Here is a 22,086-nt window from a genome sequence, read left to right as displayed (position 1 = left end):
TTATTGAAGTCTTTTATTTAAACTAAAAGATGAATAAACTACCGGGAAAAAGGTTCCGAAATGTTTTGGAGGTGCGCGTCACGTGCCACGGGGGTGGATTGTCACGCGAGCATTTACGGCGCGGTGCCGTCTCTCCGCACAGAGCGCATCGGCGCATCGGCGCACAGAGCGCATCGTCGTCGCGGGGGAATCGCAATGGCGGCTGCCTTTTGACCACGGCCCGCCATATTTCAGCCCAACCGATTTTTTCAGCTCGCTGCCGTACACGGAATGCTTGACAATTCGCCAGCGTCGCCGCGAACTTATCGTGGAATCGTGACGCGCTGTCTATAAGGGTGCATTCGAAACGAGCGCCGAATGATTTTAAATATTTTATACGACCGTCCCGCGTCATCTTTCCATGTCCTGCGATCGCGCATGCTTCTTTTTTTACCCCTCCAACAACGTTAACCCCTCGCACTATCGTTCCTTTCACGCTGCGACGATTAGCACTTATTTATCTATTTTAATAAAAGGACCAGACAATTTTTGTCTCTTTTATTGTCTTTAAGCACGATCACGCGAGCGCCGATGTACAGTTATTATTATTACGACTGTTCGATTTTAACCCTTGCGGTCCTATGTTGCAGCTGACTCGGTATAGACATAGGCATTTACCTTTCTGATTCGCGTTATATCCATTGCCACAATTTTGAATAATAAGAGCAATCGTCGCAAGGGTTGATGCAATGATCTGTTACTTCGAAAAAATTATTTTTTAAAAGAAACTCATTAAATTATTTTAGATTAAAATGCTTTTGTTAAATTTGTGACCGCAGGACGAAACGTCGCGTGTCAGAATTTTAAAACAGTTGAATTCCTTATAGGTATAATATAATAAAGAAAATATTGTAATCCGGAGGGTGATTTGTTAATTAAAATATTTCGTAGCAGGATTATCCTTTTAATGTGTTATTTTCTATCAGCAGAAGGGCTAAGAGTTTAATATTTCCGTCTGCACACCATCGTTCTTTCCAACTCTTCTATAACCACGTGACACACCTACTTCTTCTTTACGAATTAATAAAACAAAGGTAACATGACAAAGTCGATGCAAGAATTATGTATTATTAATTACCTTCATGGGTTCGCCCAGTTAATTTAATCGCCTTAATTCTACACTATTAAATAATATATGCACTCTGTAGCCTACGAATGAAAATTAAAATCGCCTCAGCTTTCGCGCGAGACTGTACGCACGCTGAGCTTCCCTACAACCCTGACGTGCCAAAGAACAAGTACAACGACAGTGGTAATCAATGATCCTAAACTCTATATAGGTTGGTGACAATAAGGTAGCCGGTTGCTGTGACACAGAAAATTTTTATTACACTTTTTGTTACAAGGCCTGGGTCCGAAAGTGAGCCGAAAGGGTATGGTCGGGATGGCTGTATGAGGATCGTGCGGTTGTCCTCGGAGTGGAATTTTCATCGTTTTCGAGATTTCAGTAGGTATCCTGCAACGCCCATGTCCATGTACCTGAAACAGAGAAGTCGCGCACGGTGTCACAGAGAGAACGAACCGCCTTGGGAGCTCGTCACGCGACCGCGCGAACGTGAAACCCAATTATGCAACGGTGATCGGTGATCGAGCGAAATCGATGCGGAGCTCGCCTCGACGCGGTTCTCTCTGCTCGTTACTTTCACCGGCTCACCTTTTCCGAAGAGTCGATGCTTCGCGTTTCTGATGCTTTTTTTCCGACGTGATGCGGATTCCATCGTTGGCGACGAACCTCGACGCGACTGCGGTGGACTTTTCGGGTGGGCCGGTGGTGCCCGATGGTATGTTCGTCAGTCGTTTGCCCTGACGATTCTCCTTGGACTTTCTTCGAACGTTCAGGTCCGACGAGACTACGATTTCGTCGAACGTTTGACCGAAAACGGCTGAAACGAGGAGACGGGGCGAATGATAATCGGCTGGAAAGGCGAACGAGAATTCGAGACGCGGCTGAGGAGAAGGGTGTCGTAATGCGAGGACAGAAGCGGTGCAAGAGTAGGCGTCGGAGAACGGAGTCGTAGTCGTGAACGAACGCGGACCGTATGGCAAAAAAAGAAAATTCATTCGGTGTTAGTCAGCGGCAATGACTAAAGCGAGATACCAAGAATTCAATTACTAATTCCTCGTTAAATGTAAATCTGAGTTTGCACACGTAGCGACTGCACCTCGTTTATGCACCCAATTCCGATCCTCCTTGTTTTCTATACACTTTATCATTTCTATTTATTCTCTCGTGTATCGAGAGATACAGCGTTCGATCGACGCGTTAACACAATTAATAAGAAGTAGACAAGAGAATGATTAATGACCGAGTTACTTACGTTTCTGATTGGGTTGTTGCTGGGCGTGGACGACTGCGCAGGCTAGGGTGATCACCAAAAGGGCCAAAAGGTTCGCCATGTTGCGAGGTTGCTGATTTTTTCTTCACTTTTTGACGGGGTCCGAAATTTAAACCTGTGACAGAACAACGGGCAAATTAAATCGGGGATAAGCGCGTAACCAGCGATTCGCGGCGCGGAAAACGTCACCCTGGGCACGCGTGTTCCCTTCTCGTTCACCGATCGGCGCAAATGCTTTTGCAACCGATCGGGGACACTGATCGCAAAGGATCGTCTCCTACGATCGGAAACACCGGAATTCGAGGGGGTGATTTGATTCAATCGACTCGATTGCGAACGGACAGCAGAATATTCGGAGGATCTCGATGTTAGAACGGTTCGCGGACCATCCGCGAAGGATGGCTCCGTTAGAGGATCGGTCAGAGACCGAAGGTACGGAGGATTTGCACTTGGAGCCCGACTTACCGACGACTTGACCAGAAGATACTTTCCGAGTCGACAACCGCACGAGAAATGCGAGCACAATGCCGCGGAAGCCTTGAAGAGAGCATCGCGGATTCGCTATAGTGCGTGGCGAACAGGAACACGCCGGGGGTAAAGGATCCAGTTGGAGGCGCCTCGGACCGTTCAACACACTGTAGATCCGTTGCACCGGACAGACCACTTTCTATTTCATTTTTTCTCTCTCGAACCCTCCCCGCCCCTCCCCGCCTCCCCTTCCCTCACCTCCCCTACCCTTCCTACGCCCCTGTTTCTTGAAGCGTTCGTCCCGCGGACGGGACCGAGTGGGTACCGATCCGGCCAGGCGGACACCGGACTGGTTTACCCGGTCGCCGGGGTCCAGGAGCGGCTAAACAATGCTTAACGACCGGGAGACGGACCTTTAACGAGCCCCTTTAACGCATCTCCGGTGTCACGAACGTCACTTCTTTCGGCTACCGTGCACGCCCCGTGGTGTCTACCCGCGAAACACTCGGGCGCGATTCCTCGCGAATCGGCTGCCGATCTCGCCGCCGCTGACGCCGATTTTTCTCGCCGTAAAATTCCATTTTCTCCTAAGAAATTAGCGCGATCGAGAAAGTTCTAATCGTATTATATAATACGTATATATTTGTAATGAAAAATGGTACGTCGAGGGGTTAACGAAGCCGCGGTTTGTATTTTGGCTGAGGTTACTCGAAATAGCATCGGGAACACCTCGGACCGGAGTTACAATTACTTTTGATACACCCTGTATATGCGAAGATAGATTTTTAAGTCTGTTTTATAGAAAGTAGAGCTGATCGGATAAGGCGATCTTCGGTGAAAGCTTTGTAAATGATGAACGCGATATGAAAATGGCGTTCGAATGAGATTAAACTGTTTATAGGATGCATGAAATTTGTATGCTCATTATGCTCGTCTGGTGTAAAAATAATAGGCACATAATCGTAAATTAAATCGTCCAGCAATCTCGATAACAGATTTCTGAATATTTGAATAATTAAGACACGAGCAAGGCCGTTCTGCAACCAGACATAGGAAAGTTCGTAACGTTGGTCTACTTTTGAACTGATGGATAGAATGCCAGTTTCTATGCAAATGAAATTTCATTGAGTCTCTCTGTCCTTCAATGATAGTAACATCGCGCTGATACTGGAAGGAATATTTATTAACGTTTAATACGATCATTACTTAATAATTAGTATTGGAAATTGTAGGCTATATATTTTAGACTATATATTATAGACTGTATATTTTTATACAACCCATATTTTAGACTATATATTATACACTGTATATTTTTATACAGCCCATATTTTAGACTATATATTTTTATAGGCCATATATTATACACTCTATATTTTTATAGACTATATATTACACAGTGTATATTTTTATACAGCCCATATTTTAGATTATATATTTTTATAGGCCATATATTACACACTCTATATTTTTATAGACTATATATTATACACTGTATATTTTTATAGACCATACATTTTTAGGTATCAACCAGCAAGAACGATGTATGAAATAAAACGTAATTGTTCCTGTAAAGATTTTTATTCGCTTCACAATGAAATAAAAAGCCTGATTTCACAAAAAGGTTCTATCACTATCTTTCACACTTAGCGATTCAGGATAGTGCTGAACACGAAGCTTCTTACTTTATTCCATTCGATCGTCAATGTGTGTTGTGGAGTTCGTAATGTTTCTACTGATTTTCTACCGTGAAAGGAAAGAAGAAACTCAATGTGAGCTATGTAACAAAATGGCGCTGCGAGGACGACTTTCAAGCAAGGGAGGCATATCATTGTAGTGCAAACATTTTCAAACGGCACATTTACGCAACAGGCACGCATAAACAGCAGCAGCTGTTTAAAAGGTTATAGAAACAATAGATTTTCTCCTTAACAATGTAGCACCTACTATAGCAGAGCGAACAAATTGATTCCAGCGTTTATAAATTATTTCACGAAAATTATTATGTACGCGTAAAATAATATGTTTTGAAAACAATAAAAAGCGTCTCTGATTAGATTGCACCAAGCACCCTATAGTTTTACAAATATACTATAGCAAGTGTACTTTGCAAGTATACTTTACAAAGTATACTTTGAACGCATACTTTCCCATGGATGGTAGCGCATACAATACGCGTTGCTTAAAATGCGATAGGAGGAGGATCACGTGCTCATAAAGGAACTACCCAAGATGAATCGAGAAATCCGGAGATAGAGAGGAGGAGGAGGAGGAGGATGCTGCGCAATTACGATGAACGTTTGCGAGGCAATTGCCTCGCGAGCTTCAGCCGATGATACCTGCCATAAATTCCGGATAATTTGCGATGCGAATTTTACGAGTATACTTCCAGCACGGTACTCTCGTGACACATTCATTGCCGATCCAATGACCATAAAAATGTCACGAAATCTACGCGCTTTATGCAACCCGTACCATCGTCCATATTAATTTAACAAACAGCAGTGACGAACGTAGAACAAATCATGGAAATATTATAAATATTATAATATAGTAAGATATTATAATATTGTATTAATTTTTAATATTGTAAAGAATTGCCACGAATTGTTGCTCGAGTAAGGAATCGTCCGAACAAAACGTTCGATTAATAGAAATTCTATGGACAATGCTATCTTGGATAAATATTAAGTCTACCGAAAAATTCGATCTGTTATTAAAAAGAAAGAAAACGAATTTAGTAGGCATCTAGAATTAATTGTATTATCGCAATTTAATTTAATTTAATATAATTGCAATTTATGCCCTGTTGCCAGAGTGATGGCGATTTACGAATATATTTATTTATGAATAATTTTCCGGCAGATCTAATATTTATTGCAAGTAATCCAAGCGATTCCCGATTACGTTTGAAACGTTTATATTTAAATAAACATTTTCTTACAGCTGTATTCGCCTGAATTGCATCGACTTTGATATGCTTATCTATTTTTCATCGCTTTGCTTGCGCTATTGTTTTCTATTGTTAAGCTACCGTTTGCTATAGTTAAGCTACTGTTTTTCTATAGTTAAACTACTGTTTGCTATAGTTAAGCTACTGTTTTTCTATAGCTAAGCTATTATTTTCTATAGTTAATATTAATTACCTATAGTATAGTCCTACCATGTCCTATCGTTGCACTGACGTTTCCTATCACAATAAATGATTTTTCATTTGCAAAACCACGGCAGGAGAAAGTCCGAGCCAAAACCATGCCGCGGGCAGGACGCTGCAAACCGAGGCGGACGATCGCGTGTGCAGATCGGGCCGGTCATTGCACGGCTCTCTCGTTTCGGATCCGAATTTTCGCTTCTTCTTTTTTTTTCCATTCGCGAGCCCTCCGCTTCTCCGGCCTCTCTCCCTTTGTGCTGTTAATCCTCGGGGCCCTCGGCCCACTCTCCTCCTCCTCCTCCTCCTCCTCCTCGGTCCTTCTCCGCCCAGACACGGCCCGGTCCTCGTTTCTCCCGTATCTGGGATGCAGCGTCGCGATATTTTGTCGGTTTTATTTGCGAGAACATCTGGTGGTTGCCCAAGCGCCCGGACAAAGGGAACTCGCTCCCAGGAAATCTTCAAAGATGGAGGGTGGTGCGTGCGTGCGCCCGGGGCCTTCTTCCTTCCAGTCTCCTCTCACGCCGAGCTGCTGCTGCTGCTGCTGCCGCTGTTGCTGTTACTGCTGCCTCTGCTCCGTTTGCTTATACCTAGTGACGTAGAATGTTTGTAAACAATGGCCGTCCGCTGAATCGACGATCGTAGCGAATCGGTGCTCGAATAAATTAAGGGCGGGAGGTGCCTCCAGGCGGTGCCAGACCTGCGGAAGGAGAAGAACATTTTTAGTTTGTTGTCGAATGTCTACTGATTAGGCCATTTAAACCATTACACTGAGAATTAGTTCCACTGAGAGTTTAACCCCTTGCACATAAAGAGTTAGACCCGTGGCGAGAGATAAATACGGCTGTCAATCGTTAATATTAAATCGAAACAAAATTTGAATCCCCTGTCATCGAAATATAAAAATGAAAGTAAATGACAATCGGGACACTAGAATCATCCCACGACAGCAAGGAAATAATTAAGGACGAGACAGTCGCAATCAACGTAGTTTATTAAAGGGGTGCAAGGGGTTAATCGAGTATTTTAGACGAGTTCGATTATTCGCCGTAAATTACTCGATGTTTATACATAATATACATATACATATATATATATATAAATTTGACATTAATATATATACGACCGCAAACTCTGTGGGGTACTCTATGGGGTACTATATACCCATGTAGAACTATTTAACTCTCGTTCTATAACGAACTCAGTTTAATAATTATTTATTTCCCCTGTTATATGCTGTGAATAAAAAGATACCAATTTTGTTCGATTTCTACGGAAAGAAAATTCCCGAATAATTCCCATGGGAAGAAAATATCCTGGCCCCAAGGAACGCAACCCTGTCCCGCCAAAAGATTTGAACGTTGCGCCGAAATTTGACTTTAATTGTTGACACTCCTTACCACGAGATATAATGCGCAGTTTAACGAGGCCGTGTGCGCGCGCGCGCTCTTTAAATATAGTCAGAGTTTGTTTGCAGCAAGCAATAATAACTGGACTTGGCTCCTTTCACGGTAGGGTAGGCCAAAATCTACATTCCCCTCCCCTATGGCCGTCCATAGTACCGAACATAAATAAATGTACGACGTGGAACCACTTGTGACCTTTAACCCATCCCGGATGACCCCTAACAGGGAGACACTCCGGCCAGATTTGCATATCGGGTTCCGTCGGGAACCCCGGCACGGCGAACAGAGAGGGCTGTATCTAATTTTATTTAATCGCATCTAATGTTTTCGAAAATCCAAAGGAATACCACCATTTCGTACGAGACACTTTCTATTTCAATGCGGAAAAGTTTATCTTCCATTTTTAATATCCTTTTATTTTTAAAAGGTTTACACAATGTATTCAGGAAAGAATATAGGTTGTTAACCCATTTCAACAAAATGGATGGTTTATTTATTTACCACCGAATATGTTTAAGATGTGAAGACACGCGATGGTTTATTGATTCTCTTCTGATCGTTATCGTTTTTATTGAATTGATTCGTGTTAGTTACCTGAAATATCTCAAATAGAAAGGACGTAATTTATACCTTTCTTTAAATAATAAAAGTTCTAATTACAGTTCTAATAGTGTGTAATAACTTATAATTCTATAAATTTATAAATCAATATTAATCAAATATAAATTCACAATATTCAATAAAATTGATTTTATCATATGAAATGGAAATGCTATAAGCCGAAGAAATTATTTTATCATTAAATGTCCGATAATATACGATGTCCCCAGAGAGGGGACAACGGAGTGCAAAGGGTTAAGAGAAAATGGTAATTTAGTTATGAAAAACTATATTCGCGCAAAATCCTGCCGGTGCCTTTTAGAGGTCGAACAAATCTTGTCCAGGTGGCAACGCGTTCATAAACCCATTCTCCAGCCGGTAAACCACCGCGAACAAGGAAACGCGCAGCCACCGCAACGTCCAAGAAAATAATACGGCTCGTTGGTAATCGGATCTCGAGCGTGGTTTCGCAATTTCGCAGACGTTTTCGATGAAATTGCGGCGGTTGTTGTCGGCGAAACGGATTCGCGGGCCGGGTTCGTGGACCGCGCGCGTAGGCGCGTCTCAGAATCAAAACAGACCGGTTCGGAGTAGCATAGAGAGGAGAGGACTCGAGAGAGAGAGAGAGAGAGAGAGAGAGAGAGGGAGAAAGGGACCCCGATTCCGTAGGTACACCCGGAGTTACCGGAGGGCCCCCCGACAATATCCCCGCGAGATCCCTTTAAAACGAGTTAATCCGTCCCCGTCTGGCCGTCTGCCGATCGCCTGAGAACCAAGAAGATTCATTTTCCCTTTGTCCATTCTTTTTCACACCGTACCAAAAGGAGCACGGCTCAATAGGACAATAGCGCGGCAGCGCGCTCGCGCGCGCGCGCGTTTACGAGCGTACCTTTCGCACAGGTTCCGCGGGCCTCGCACGCGCACCAACTCGCCGAGAGAGGACACGCACACTGATTCGCAAAAAGAGGACACGCACACTGATTTTCAGAGAGAGGACACGCACACTGATTCGCAAAGAGAGGACACGCACACAGGGGCGCGCGCTCGCGCGTTCGAAGCTCTCGCGTACGCTCGCGTGCATTTGAATAATCGACGCGCGTACGCTGCGCCGCTCTCTCTCTCTCCCTCTCTCTCTCTCTCCGTGTGTTTCATGTGTCGTTGTTCCGTCGTCTCTGTCGTGTGCGTCCACCGACGAGCCAGAGACCCAGGGGAGAATCGAAGAAAGGAGGGAAAGAGACGTCAAAGCCACTCGACAAAAGTGACATATAAGCAAAGATTGTTGCATCTTCGTGGCTGGACCGAGCGGCCTGGACAGATGTTCCGCCTGGTTTCTTGCGAATCCGGCGCGAGAGACCACGCGAAACCCAACAGCCGTGCCGGAGCCGCCTCCCTTTTCGCCTCTAATTCGCCGGGTTCGTTAACCCTCGGCAGCTTCGGCTCTCGCTTCCGAGGGACCTACGCAAGGTGCGATGCTCCTCGTGCTATTGTCTCTCTGTGAAACTAATCGTCTACGGTAGCACCAAACGATTATAGAAAGAAAAGAACCTGGACACTCAACTGCTAGCCAAAGTTGCTTCAGTCTCCTGCTTTTCGAATGATTTGAATCGCTTTGGAAATTAAAAACTTTATCGACAAAGCCTACAAAGCGATAAGCCTAAAAGGTTAACTCGCCTCGAAATAGGTAAGAGTCGAAAGCCTAGGCAAGAGTCGAAAACTTCCCTTCAAATCTTTATATTACTTTTTCAAACGTTGAAAGCAATTGCGCGGAAACATTGAATCATTGGAAATAAAATCATCGTGTCCGCGTAACGTCTGCCACTTAACACGGTGCTCGGTGAACGGAAGAAACGCTTGTGACTAACGTTAAATAACAATTCTCGGATTTCTTGTCACTAGAGAAATATGCAACGCAAACAAGCCTGTTCAAACATCATTAGTGTTTTAGCTAAAGACCGTCGACTGTCGATAGCAAATATAATGCGAAAGATGACGAGACATTTAATTGAATCTAAAAATAATTATTAAATCGTTCGAAAAAGGATTATTGACGTCAAACACTGACGTGTTTAACCCTTTGCGGTCGAATGGCGACACTGAGCCGCCTCAAAAAATTATCGTGTTTTAAAATAATCTTTAGCAAATTTACTAATGTTTAACAAATTATTAAGAGCTCTGTTACGTAAGACATAAAATTCAATTTTGTAATGAATAAAATGGAAAGAAGGTTATATAAAATGGATAATAATTCTATTAGATTTCTATTAGATTTCTATTAAATTCCAAATAATCCGCATTTAATATTATACAAAATAATATTAGATTTCTATTAAATTCCAAATAATCCGCACTATCACTTTCCATCCCAATCTACCGAAACATCAAAGTTCAAATCAAAATTGTATCCCCCGACAATTCAAAGCAATTTAGATCGACACAAGCATGGTTTTATTATTCACAGGAAGCCACGAACAAAAATAAAACGTAGGTTCGACGGACGTCGCAAAGCGGACACCGTAGATCGTTGTTCTTTTAAAGGAACCCGATGGACAGATGTTTTCGTTGCGCGCCCGAAGCGAGGCGGCTGGCTCTTTCGTAATAATACCTGTAAATTCGTAATGGCCGCGGTTCGTTAACCCGGCTCGCCCGCCTGGATCTCAAGCTCGTTCTTGAACGGAGAGAGAGGAGGAACGCGAAGATTAGAATCGTAAAAACGAGCTCCGAATTGCGTCGAATTTCATCGAATTTTATCTATCATCGTCGAGACTTTGGCAGAGACTTTTATCAACTGTTCGGTACTACCTTTCATGGAAAGACGGCTAATTGAAGACGGTAGCGAGAGATACTACGGAATATTATTAATTTCGTCTAAATCGAAATAAGAATTGAATTTCTCGAAAACGAAAATTGAATTTCTAGAAAACGAAAATAATTAAAGAAAAATAGCCTGGCCCTATTAAGGACAATATTAAGGACAGTTAAGGGGTGCTAATAAATGCAACGTGAATCGCAGTGCAATGTACTTGATTCGAGGAATTTTTGGCGGTGGCTAAAAGAGCGCAAAAGGGTTGATTTTCGATGGTCGCCGCGGCTCTAATCGAATCGCCTCGCGCGTCGCTCGTCCGCTCGGCTGTTCCCGGAACGCTTCGCTTGCCAATGAAAAGGAAAAACGTGTCAATTAATCGACGCTAACTGGCAAACGCTCTCGACGCGTTAACAGTGAAATCCGCGCACGCTCAGGTATTCCGCAGCGGAGGGAACCGCGCGGGTAGAAGAGGAACCGATTCGCGTCGAAACGATTCGCCACGGTTGCACGCGAGCCTCGTTGAGTCTCGCGGCCTGTACTTGACCTCCGCGACCGATTAACCCTTTGCGCACGAACGGTGACACTTAGACACCACTAAAATTATTCTATTATGTTCCAAAAATAATTTGTATAACGATAGAGTTCAGATATAAAAATTATTTAACTTAAAATTAAATAACTCAACAATTTTTTAAAGCAATAAAGTTTAGATTTAAAAGAATTGTTGAGTAGCAGAACTGTTGCTACGAGTCGCAAGAATCAATTTAGCGTGCATAAAACAATTTATTAACAATTTAGTGTGCACTTTGTTGCATAGAATGAGAATACTATGAAGACAGAAATTTTATATGAAATTTTCAGCTGAAATGGCTTCGAGGGCAAAGGGTTAACTCCATCTAACCAAAAAGGGGCCTTACTAGCTATTTAATAAAGAATAATAATAATTCGATTCAGCGAAAAATAAATAAAATAACGATCGCATAAAGTCCGTGAATTGGTGCTCACCGGTGTGAAGCCTCAGTAAATCTGCTGTTGACCACCCGACGAGGATTCAGCGATGCTGAACGAGGCGGAGAAAGGGCCGACGTTGAAGCTGGCGCTTTGTGCATTTGCTTGGCTGCCTCCTTCGCCTCCGAAGGGTCCGTCGCTTCCGCTGGCCCCAGCGGACGCCGATGCTGAGGACCCACCTCCGAACGGTCCTCCGTTAGACCCAGCCTGTGCCTGGGCCGTGGACTGCGAGGAGCCGCCGGCTGAAGGGTAGTATCCCGGCAGTGGTCCGAACCTACAAAATCAATGCGATGGATGTCACAAAGGGCCACTGCATTATCAACCCCTTGCTCTATAATAACGGAGACGACGGATAAATTTGGCACTCGTACCGAAAGGGTTAATTTTCACAATTATCAGCGTTTAGTGCTATATGAACACTTCTGAGCGAATTATTATAGCGTAACATCCTGTAGACTGGATGATAGTTAATTCGAAAGAATAGCCTAAATTAATTCAAAAGAATAGCTTAAATTAATTCAAAAGAGTAGCTTAAATTAATCCAAAAGAATAGCTTAAATTAATTGAAAAGAATAGCTTAAATTAATCCAATACACGCGACACGGCTTACCCTTCGCCGCAGCCGAACTCGCCGCATCCCTCGGGCCTCGGCCTATGAGGATAGCGCCTGTTGCCCTCGCCGAATTCGCCGCCGAATTCCGGGCCGGGCCCGAAACCGCCGTCAGGGAATCCGAACTGCGGGGATCGTTGAGCCCTCTTCGCGTCTGCGAACCGAAAGATACGATAACACGATAACAACCGACGTCTATAATCTTCTAGTTATGATACATTATAGTACACTAGGAACACTTGGAAAAAGACGGACCAGTTTCCACGGCGGTGATCAGCTGTTGTTGGAGCGGATCGAGCTGCGACGATCCATTGGCGAGCGTCACCGCGGGCTTCGCGCTGCAAGCTGCGAACGATACCGCGCACAGAACGGCCACCGTGACAAACCGCGACGTCATTTTCGACGGAGCACTCGTACAGAAACTCGTTCGGGCTTAGAGGCGAAAACACGAATCGAAGAAATTCGTCGGTCGACGGTGTTTTTATAGAAGGGGTCCCTTCACCGTCGATCATCATAGGAAGACACCCGCCGGCGGAACCGGCCGCCGAATCGACGACCGACGGACGGGGGAGCCATTTGTCATTGACACCTAACGAGTGGACGTCCTTACGGTCCAGGGCCGATCGAAAGTGGTCCACGGCAAGAAAGCATACGCGGCTAAGTCTAAGGACGCTAATCGAAGCGTGGATGCTGTGGAACGTGAGCGCGCGTGTAGAGGCTTCCGAGAAATCGTCGCTTCGGTCAAGGAAACCGTGGAGAACACGAAAACACGGGCTCCGCTCGCGTGGACTCCCCGCGAAAGTTGCGTCGTCGTTTAAACACCGCGGGGGACATGTTTTATTCATTTTTATTCGGGGATTTTCGGCGATTAGAGAGAGTCGAAGGTTATGTGAGCATTTTTTCCTGATATCGCTTCCTGGAATAACGAAGAAAGTCGTCGGCGAATATCGTTGTCGTTTTCCGCGTGCCGTGATCGAGAATCAAGTTCACGGGCGTTATGGTTGCGATGTGTTTGGCGCAGCTTTGAATTTCTGATGGAAATTGCTGTTAAAAGTAACCTTCGAATACGTGGATTATATATTCGAGTTGTGGAATAAATCAATGGCGTTGGCATCCATATGTGTTATTTTTATAAAAGAAACAGAAAGTTTGTATTTCTTATTTATTGCTGCACTTTGATTGCGATATTACGTCTACGTTACATAAAAGGAATTAATTATTAGTTTCGACGTATTTCTGTATCATTTATATTTTCATCATATTATTGAAATATGTCGAGTTTTATTTTGTGGTATAAAATTTATTACTTTATGCAACCTCGAAACTAATTCACGTCGCATCATCTAAATTATGTTTCACGAGTCGCATGTAACCAGCGCATAATTATTACTGTACATAGTTCCTACATAAGTGCTAGTATTGTTAAACAAATCCAAATGGAAAGAGCATAAAATATATCTTAAATTTAGTTATTAAAAATTATCTCTTACAGAGCCGTCGAATTTTAATAAAAGAAAACGCGATTATTCTATACTCATCTTACTTCCTCATAGTTTCATTGTATTGTATAATACTAATTAAAATTAATTCGCTAAGACAACGCAAATAGAACCAAAAAGGAATAAACTTGAATTAAAAATTGTTAATCTTAGTATTTTATAAATCGCGATTTATAATTATAATGCGAAAAATTCTCTGAGCGATATGAACGAATTATTATAATTATTTATAAATGAATAAAATTACTGCGCGACATATGATAATATATTAAAATACGTACACTTTACACTAACAATAAACGAGCTATTTTCTTAAACTTAAAAGTCTTACAAATAAAAATTCGTATTACAATCCCTGTGCAACGATATTAAAAATAAAAATTCGTAGAAGAATCCCTGTGCAACGATATTAATTTACAACAGTGGATTTCCAAAGCAACTTCAGTCTTGTGTCTCTCCGCAAAATTCCGTCCTTGTAAAAATGAATTTACGAATTCGCTTAAATCGATTACAAAATATGTACATTCTCCCATTGGTTAACAATCGAGACGATGATGCGAGCCGTGCTTCGAGTGGGCCGATGATTTAGCGAAGGCTAAGCTGGCCAGACGCGTCTGCAAGCTGAAACTGCAAGATGAAAATTCCAGAGAAACGTTGCTCGCATAATTTTTTTATAACAATGATCCAATTTTCATTTCGAAAACTTTTTCATTTTCATTTCATTATTTACCTGGTGCTGTGGAGTTTAGTCTTGCAACGGTACGAGTGTCTTTTCCCTCTCATGAAATAACCCTTTGCCATCGCGGTGTCCTCTGCCTTCTTAACTGCGTAAATACACAATTTTTCTATTAATATAATTATTGCATACGAATATGATTATTGCAGAATTAATAATTAATTGATACGAAATATTTCGAATGGTAATTTAATATAACAGTGATAAATATTTCAAGGAGTAATTAAATGTAATAGTAATAAATATTCCAAATAATTATCGTTCTAGAATTGAAACAAAATAGTCTACTAAATAGAGAATGCAATTACCCCTTGAACAGTGATATCAAAAGGCAATGTAAAATAAGAATTAAAACAGATTTGTTCGCGTCATATTACGTGGGTAATTAATTGTTCCTGTAAAGTACACTTTCATATTTAATTAATTACTTACAAACTTAAAAAGACTCCATCCAAAAACGAATATTAATTTTATCTCCGAAAGCGCACGTACGTTTCACAAATAACTTAGGCTACTTATTACTATAGATTATTATTAAATATATAGCCTTACTTTGCAACTTTGACAACTCGTTCTTGAAGGGCCGTGGCACGGCGATCATCGCCGTGGCAAAAGCAAGCAGCAGCAACAAAACCAAGCACTTCATTCTGGCAGGGCGTCCACCGAACAACTGAATAAATTCGCTTCGTCAACGAAGCTCTCGGGGTGGTTTTCCATTATTGGGGTTTTTCCAAGGAATCCATGGTTCCGGCGTTTCGGGGGTACGATTCCGTCTTGACCTGCGAAAGGGTCGACGCGTACCTGCCATCGTTTCCAGAAACTCGAGGAAATCGCTCGACGGCGATACAATGCAGCTGCGAACGCGGCGAACAATGGATAGAGGAGAACATACCAGCCCTTAGAATTACCATTTCTCATAAAACGATCGGCTAACCGTGGACGATACGATGAGATACGGTGCAACGATAAATTGTATCCGGGGAAAGTTTCGTACTTATTTCAGAAGTAAAATCATCGTCGACTCGTGTTTCAGTAGGCGAGCAATTTAGAAAATTGGCTCGCGTTCCGAAATTGCTACTCACGGTCGGCTTATACGTTCGTGCATAGCGGCTTTATTATGTAACGATTTTCTATTGCAAAGTGTATTGTCGAGATGGCGGAGGATTATTTGTAGTTGAAGCGTTTAGGGGATGCTAGAACCGTTTGTGGATTAGGAAAAATGCACGAGAAATGATCGAAAATATAATAATTAATAAAATATAAAATATAATAATTGTAGGGTCTATGAGAATATTTCGAGGAAATGCTGAAACACTGTCATCCCTCTGCAACCCCCAGAAAAATAGACCTAAAAAAGGCTTACATATTATAGAAAATATTAAGAACAGGTTATTACTGTAAATTACATAAAAGGCGCAATGTAAAATTGAATAGAAATCATCCCCTCTTAACGATATATTTATTAAAAAATGGCGCCACTTGTAGAGCGGGAAAACGCTCAAACTATTAGCCGACAGTACCTACAGACGATGCTTCTCAGAGGTTTTAAAATATTGACACAGATGGCGCCACTTAAATTCAATTATAACTGCCGTAGATAATTAAAATTTTTATCCTCCATCAATACTGTCGGTTCTTTTATTAAATCAATGTAATTAGAATTCACGCAAACAAGCTGTAAACAATTCTACCGTACCAAATAAAAATCAACAATTTTTGAAAACAGTTCCCTACGTTTTCAACCACGGAACTGCATTCTTCAGAATCCATAATCTAGATTATCGATTATGGGTTACATAGAACACTGCATTACCGGTAACTAGTAACGTCATCGCCTACCGTGCATCTGAACGCCCAAAATAATTTTTTTATGAACTTTCCTTCACCAGAGATGGCGCATAGTGCACAAGTCGGTAAAAACGATGTCCGATCGGATGAATTTTGATTAATTTGCTCTCATTCAGACAGCGCGCATAGAACCGCGATCCCTTTCAGACTAGATTTGTTTAGAAAACATCGATCAAAACGGTAAACGATCTACGGTCGACTATCTTCGCAGAGACGACAACTTCGCAGAAGCTTTCGCAACCGTATCCGCGACAATGCAGCCGGAGTGCGACAAATACATTCTTTTTATGTAGTTGCGTAAAACCGAAGGACGGCGTCTAGCTAAAAATAGTCAAGCACGGTCCGCTATCTCGTGTTACTCTAACCAAGCGCGCTGAATCAGCACCCAGTCTTTGGTTTCCCTTTTCACTTCGTCTCGGACACGGAGAAAAAATTCCGGCCGAAAGGCGAAACTGCGCTCGCCGAGCCCACGTTTTCTGCAGTTTTCCCCACTCTCAAGGTCGCACCGACCCATCAACAATTCCACCTGGGCGGTATCTTCGATACCTTTTCAAACCGGGGAAGTCCTGCATACCTGACAGTGGTTCTCAACAACTTCGGGTGTCAATAAATCGATACGCGCGTACGCTATTGATGGTATTCCCTATTCTATACTAGAGTATCATCGATGGTATTTCGTGTACAAATAACCTGACATAACCTGACAAATACGCACGATCTTGCAACGATAATTAAAGATACGAGATCTCGTTAATAGCTCTAAATATCGATTAAAGAATTATCCGAAATAAATGCCCTGTGAATTACTGTAAGTCGAGTTGCCCGCTTTCGATAAGAAAGTCTACAATTTGACAAGTGTTAGGGGGCGACAATTGTTCCGTGGACAATGTTGCTGCGAGATTCTCGCCACTCTTTAATTCTATTCGGGGCAATTGAAACCCGTTCGGAGAAATGACGAAGCGCAAAGGAATGCGTGTGTGCGCGTCGCGCTGATGGTTTTAAAGCGCGCAACCGAATGTCGCTATTGATTTTTACCGGGTCTGGTATCGGATTGCCGTCTAGCAAGGGATATACATGTATACGCGAAAGCATACCAGGGGTCTGAAAGACGTTCTTTAGCATCGGAGACTGCAGACTTTAGGGCTCGGTTACATGCACACGCGGTAGACAGAGAGGCCGCCGCCGCGCGCGAGGCCGGAAAGTGTATGTGGTAGTCACCAGAAGTCTTGGGGTAGGGCAGTGGAAATTTCCACTGTGCCTCTGCTGAGACGGTCAATACTCTCTCTCCGTGCCGTAACGTGTGCCACACGAGGACCACCCGGGTTACAGGCGGTTTCAATTGCGAGGGTCGGAAATCGCGCGGGGCAACGCACGGCGACTGCGTGTCGTGGAAACGTCGCCGACGGTTCGTCAGGACGTCAAAACGTCCCCGTCAGACGACAGGACGATCGACGTGACAGTCCGTCGTTAAATGGGATCGCGTCCGAACGATCGTAATAGCGACAGGATTTCGTGCAGAGATGCGGTCCGACGGCGTCCAGGAACACCGCACGTGAAACAAACTGTCCTTGCTCCGGATTCCGCGCGTCTACCGCAATAATGTAGGAGACTATGGTTCTACCCGAAGATATTGACTGCACTTGCGCGTAAAGAACTCGACGGACGAGCAAAGAATGCGAGATCGTTCCTCAAAGGTCTCGAATTTAGGCAGACTTTTTTTAAGGTTAAAAATGTACAGAGCCCTACAGGGAACGACTTGTCCTTATTCTATGCGCGTAGATTGCGTAACGATTTGTCAAGGTTTCGATAGAAATTACTTTCGAACATATAAATTCTTGAGAACGCTTATAGATATGATTATCGAAAATATCTCATCGGGTTATGGTTTCAACCGGGAAATAATGCATGCGACGGTCGTTCTGTTGCCTTCTGTGCTCGACCGTCATTACTCTATATCGTCAATAGAGAACTCTAGACACGAATTTCCAGTGGACAGTAGCACCATCTCGACGAGACCGCTCGAGTCGGTGGCCTGCAGGGATCGGTAAATTTGACGAGTCATCGGTGGGTTTCACGCGAAGCAAATCCTTCGATTGCAACGACGCGATCGATCTACACTGATTTTTCTTTTTGTGCCGCAGCAACATCCTGTCGAAACATGTTCGAACATATTAGTTTCTACGAGGCATCGATCGACGTGCCCGAATGTCGTCGCCGCTTCTCGTAAGTAACCGTTTTGCTCTCTTCGTGCGACGCGGCTGTCGTTCAACGATCGCGCCGATCAAAAATTGCGTCCGTAACTTCATAGAACGGAAAGTGCCGCGTTGTTTAATTGCGGCATAAAGGTCGTGGGTTAACAAACAGACTAGCAGGCGCCGGCTACTGTCGATCTGCTGATCAACATGATCGCTCGCGATACGAACGAAACACGCTGTCGACATAGTTGAGCAGCCTCCTAGAATGTTCGACGGAAGAACCGATAGATCGTGTCCCTGACATAACCTGTCCGCCGCGTTTCCGAAAGTGGTCCAAAAGTTAGCCACGCCGTTTCCGTATATATAGAACGATCGGCCGGCAGAAAACGGAACAAAGATGGCGGTGCTTATGTCACATCGCCTCGAAACTTTAGAGAAGTTTTGCGAGCAGAAATTGGCAAGCCGGCGTGGTTCGCGCGATGAAATCGTGTTCTACGAGCGTGAAATGACCTGTAGACGCGGGAATTTCTCTTTTTCCAAGCCGGGACGTTCCGCGTGCGAACGTAGCAGAGGTAGTCGAGGCTGAAGAAACGGCAGCTAGCCAACGGTCACGTGGCACAATTTGAATGCAGCGAGAATCTTTAAATAACTGTCTGCGTGCAAATGCCTCGGTTCTTCCAGCCTGTCTCCGCGTCCCGGTGGAATGCGACAGGGAGGATACACCGTCCTTTTTTACTGTATAGCGTACGCTTGACAAAGTCCGATGCCTCACACACCCACGAACACCTCCGCCCACGTTAATCGTTATTAGTTATTTCGCGAATTGTTCTGCGTGTATTTCGGTTGTTCTATTCGCCCGTTGCATATCGCCTTGGATTTCGTAAATGAAAATCCGCCGGTTTTCCATTGAACGCGGGTGAAAACTTTTGCTACCGAGGCGGCAACAAATTGCGCTGACACCTGACATAACCTGCGAAGATAATGCTAACGGAAGAAATGAACGTCGATTGAATGGAAAATACTCTGATGTTAATAGACAACGTAATTCGATTACTTTAAATAGTACGCAGACCCGTCAATTGTTGCAACCGGTCGCGAGTGCCGTGAGGCGTTATAAATCATTCGACGCGATAAAAACGTGCGCCGCGCGCGGGATGCAAACACGTATGCGCGACACTTTAGCGTTCAATTGCGTAAATGAAGTAGGCTTTGTCTTTCTATGCATGCACGGATGACGACATTTTGGTTTGGTATCATTAGCGCATGATGCAGACGCGAGTCGATAGCCGTAATGTAATCAACGAGAGTTCGCGGTATCGCGAACGCGCGAAGCGCATCAATTTGATCCGATTGAGACAATTCTGGCGCGTTAACACGCACGCAACACGCGTTTCCAAAAATTTCTTCGTTCCGACAGCCGCCGCATTGTCTCTCCTTGTCGCGTCGAACGATTCGTGTGGCGCCAGGCCTCTCAAGGATACCGTAATTACGCGAGATCATCGGTTGTTGCATAAAACCGGTAATTATAAGAAAATAAAACGTTTCCTGAAATGCTGCACGCGAGTGACGCCATTGTCTCGTGTAGAACCATCGATACGGTCGCGTTCTGACGTTTGTCATTGTTTTCCGTGTAATAACAGAAGCACGTGACAGAAACGACCGAGGATATAAAAGTCAAAAAGTGATACTTTCTGTCGCAAATACGCGACCAAGCTATTTTTAAGTAGTTCTCATTTCCACTGCATTCCTCGCGGCGAACAATTCGCCCGTGCTTATACGATGCGTTTGATCGTCTAAACGCTTCCGACCACTATATTTACGTCACCGCGAAAAACTATGAATATGGAAGCTCTGAGAATGACTGTAATTACGAAGAGACAAAGAGATTTCGTGGCGCGTGTATTCGACGTATTCATAGTTAAATACAATCTTGTTCTCATGAATATATGCATAAAAATAACCAACGTACGCTTTGAATGAAAAAGCTGCCGGTGTGTAGAAAAATATGAGCAGCTCTATTTATTATTCCGTTTCGCCGCGGATTTGAATTCCCTTCGCAGGGAAAAAAAGCGCGGCGATCTAAAAGTCTAAGCAGGCGCGTAGAAAAAGACACTTTAAATTACAAACCGGACACAAACTGTTGACAGCAGAAGCTATAATTGGAAAAGCAAGCGACGGATAAGCGAACGAGAAGGGAACGAAAATAGTTGCATTTACATATGGTTTTTCGAATATATTACGCGGCTTTTTATTCTGTGGATTAGCAACTGTCAATTTGTTTATAGATCGCGGTATTTTTAGATAATATCGCGCGTTCCAGGAATTCGTCTCGGTCGACGCTCTGACCGATTTCATTTTCCGTGATCAATCGTGCCACGTGCGTTTCGTATACAAAAATCTGTCAAAGGTGCACGTGGCCGAACCGAGGCACGGCTCTCGTGAACGAGCGCGGGAAGAACTCGAGAGCGCGGGTCTGCACGATAAAACGTGCATAAGGGCTTCTTTCCAGCCAGCCGTGTTTTATCGTTCGAGCGACACCCTGCTCGACTCGGTCGGTAAACGGGTATACCACTTCAAATTTTCTCGAAGAGCTCGAAATCATCCACAGATGTCATCAATCTAATTGGCTTCGAATCGAAATAAAACCGCCACAATGTTCCGACATCGAATCGCCGAAACTACTTTCTTAACTCTCACTTTTATTTCTATTATATTAAGGTGTCCCATAAGTTTCTTCCTTTTTATTCGTGCGAGAACGATAGACGATATTTCTTGTTTAAAGTTAATTCATTATATTTTATATAAATCGGCTCTATTACCTTCTTCGGGAAGCCTCGTTACCCCTTTCTAAAACAGTTCAGACTTTAGTAGATCTTGCGTAAGACCTTCACCATGAGTCTGACTCGTTAAAGGGTTAAGGATCTTTTTCATGTAAATTTTTAAAACAGCGTCAAAGTGAATTAGTTTCTTCATTTGTTCTCGAACGAAGCCGAGTGAAAAACTATTTAATTTTATTAATTCTTTTAAAATCAATTTACTTTTGAATCGACGAGAATTTTGAATTTTCTTTTATCGTATTATTATGTTGATGACGTTCAATGCGACGCATATCGATTTTTAGGAAAAGAAACGATAAGAATGATCGAATTTAGATATGTGTAGGATAAGATAGCCACGATAATGAAGTGTGAATAATCGATACCTGTGACATCATGTTTTGAAAAATTTAGATAGAGCTATTAATAAACTGATCGGTCACTGAAACATTTGGGTGACACGATTTTCGAAATTGCTTCTGAATAATCGCGCTAAATCAGAGATTATTGTTCAAGAACCAAATTTAGTCAAGTGCCAAAGAACACCATAATTTAATAAATATCATAGGTAATA

General features: G+C 43.2%; 2 protein-coding genes and 1 long non-coding RNA gene across 3 annotated transcripts; all 3 read right to left on the bottom strand.

Annotated features, from left to right (window-relative positions):
• Nucleotides 1–1,352: 1,352 nt before the first annotated feature.
• Nucleotides 1,353–2,893, bottom strand: LOC144477532 (uncharacterized). Its single transcript, XM_078195262.1, has 4 exons — nucleotides 2,841–2,893; nucleotides 2,358–2,490; nucleotides 1,694–1,922; nucleotides 1,353–1,518 (listed from the first exon to the last, which is right to left on the bottom strand). Exons 2-4 carry the CDS (start codon nucleotides 2,434–2,436, stop codon nucleotides 1,467–1,469), a joined length of 360 nt encoding a protein of 119 aa, XP_078051388.1. The 5' UTR covers nucleotides 2,437–2,490; nucleotides 2,841–2,893; the 3' UTR covers nucleotides 1,353–1,466.
• Nucleotides 2,894–4,424: 1,531 nt separating this feature from the next.
• LOC144476356 (uncharacterized) lies at nucleotides 4,425–12,821 on the bottom strand. Its single transcript, XM_078193162.1, has 4 exons — nucleotides 12,674–12,821; nucleotides 12,419–12,572; nucleotides 11,806–12,082; nucleotides 4,425–6,691 (listed from the first exon to the last, which is right to left on the bottom strand). Exons 1-3 carry the CDS (start codon nucleotides 12,813–12,815, stop codon nucleotides 11,818–11,820), a joined length of 561 nt encoding a protein of 186 aa, XP_078049288.1. The 5' UTR covers nucleotides 12,816–12,821; the 3' UTR covers nucleotides 4,425–6,691; nucleotides 11,806–11,817.
• Nucleotides 12,822–14,273: 1,452 nt separating this feature from the next.
• LOC144478427 (uncharacterized) lies at nucleotides 14,274–15,298 on the bottom strand. The gene is made up of 3 exons (XR_013495343.1): nucleotides 15,206–15,298; nucleotides 14,648–14,741; nucleotides 14,274–14,544 (listed from the first exon to the last, which is right to left on the bottom strand). It is a non-coding gene; the product is annotated as an uncharacterized LOC144478427 (long non-coding RNA).
• Between the last annotated feature and the right edge of the window lie 6,788 nt (nucleotides 15,299–22,086).

This window comes from Augochlora pura, chromosome 2, assembly GCF_028453695.1.
Source record: "Augochlora pura isolate Apur16 chromosome 2, APUR_v2.2.1, whole genome shotgun sequence".
NCBI classification, from domain to species: domain Eukaryota; kingdom Metazoa; phylum Arthropoda; class Insecta; order Hymenoptera; family Halictidae; genus Augochlora; species Augochlora pura.
Note: the sequence above shows the minus strand (reverse complement) of the source record. Positions and strands in the feature narration are given on the sequence as shown.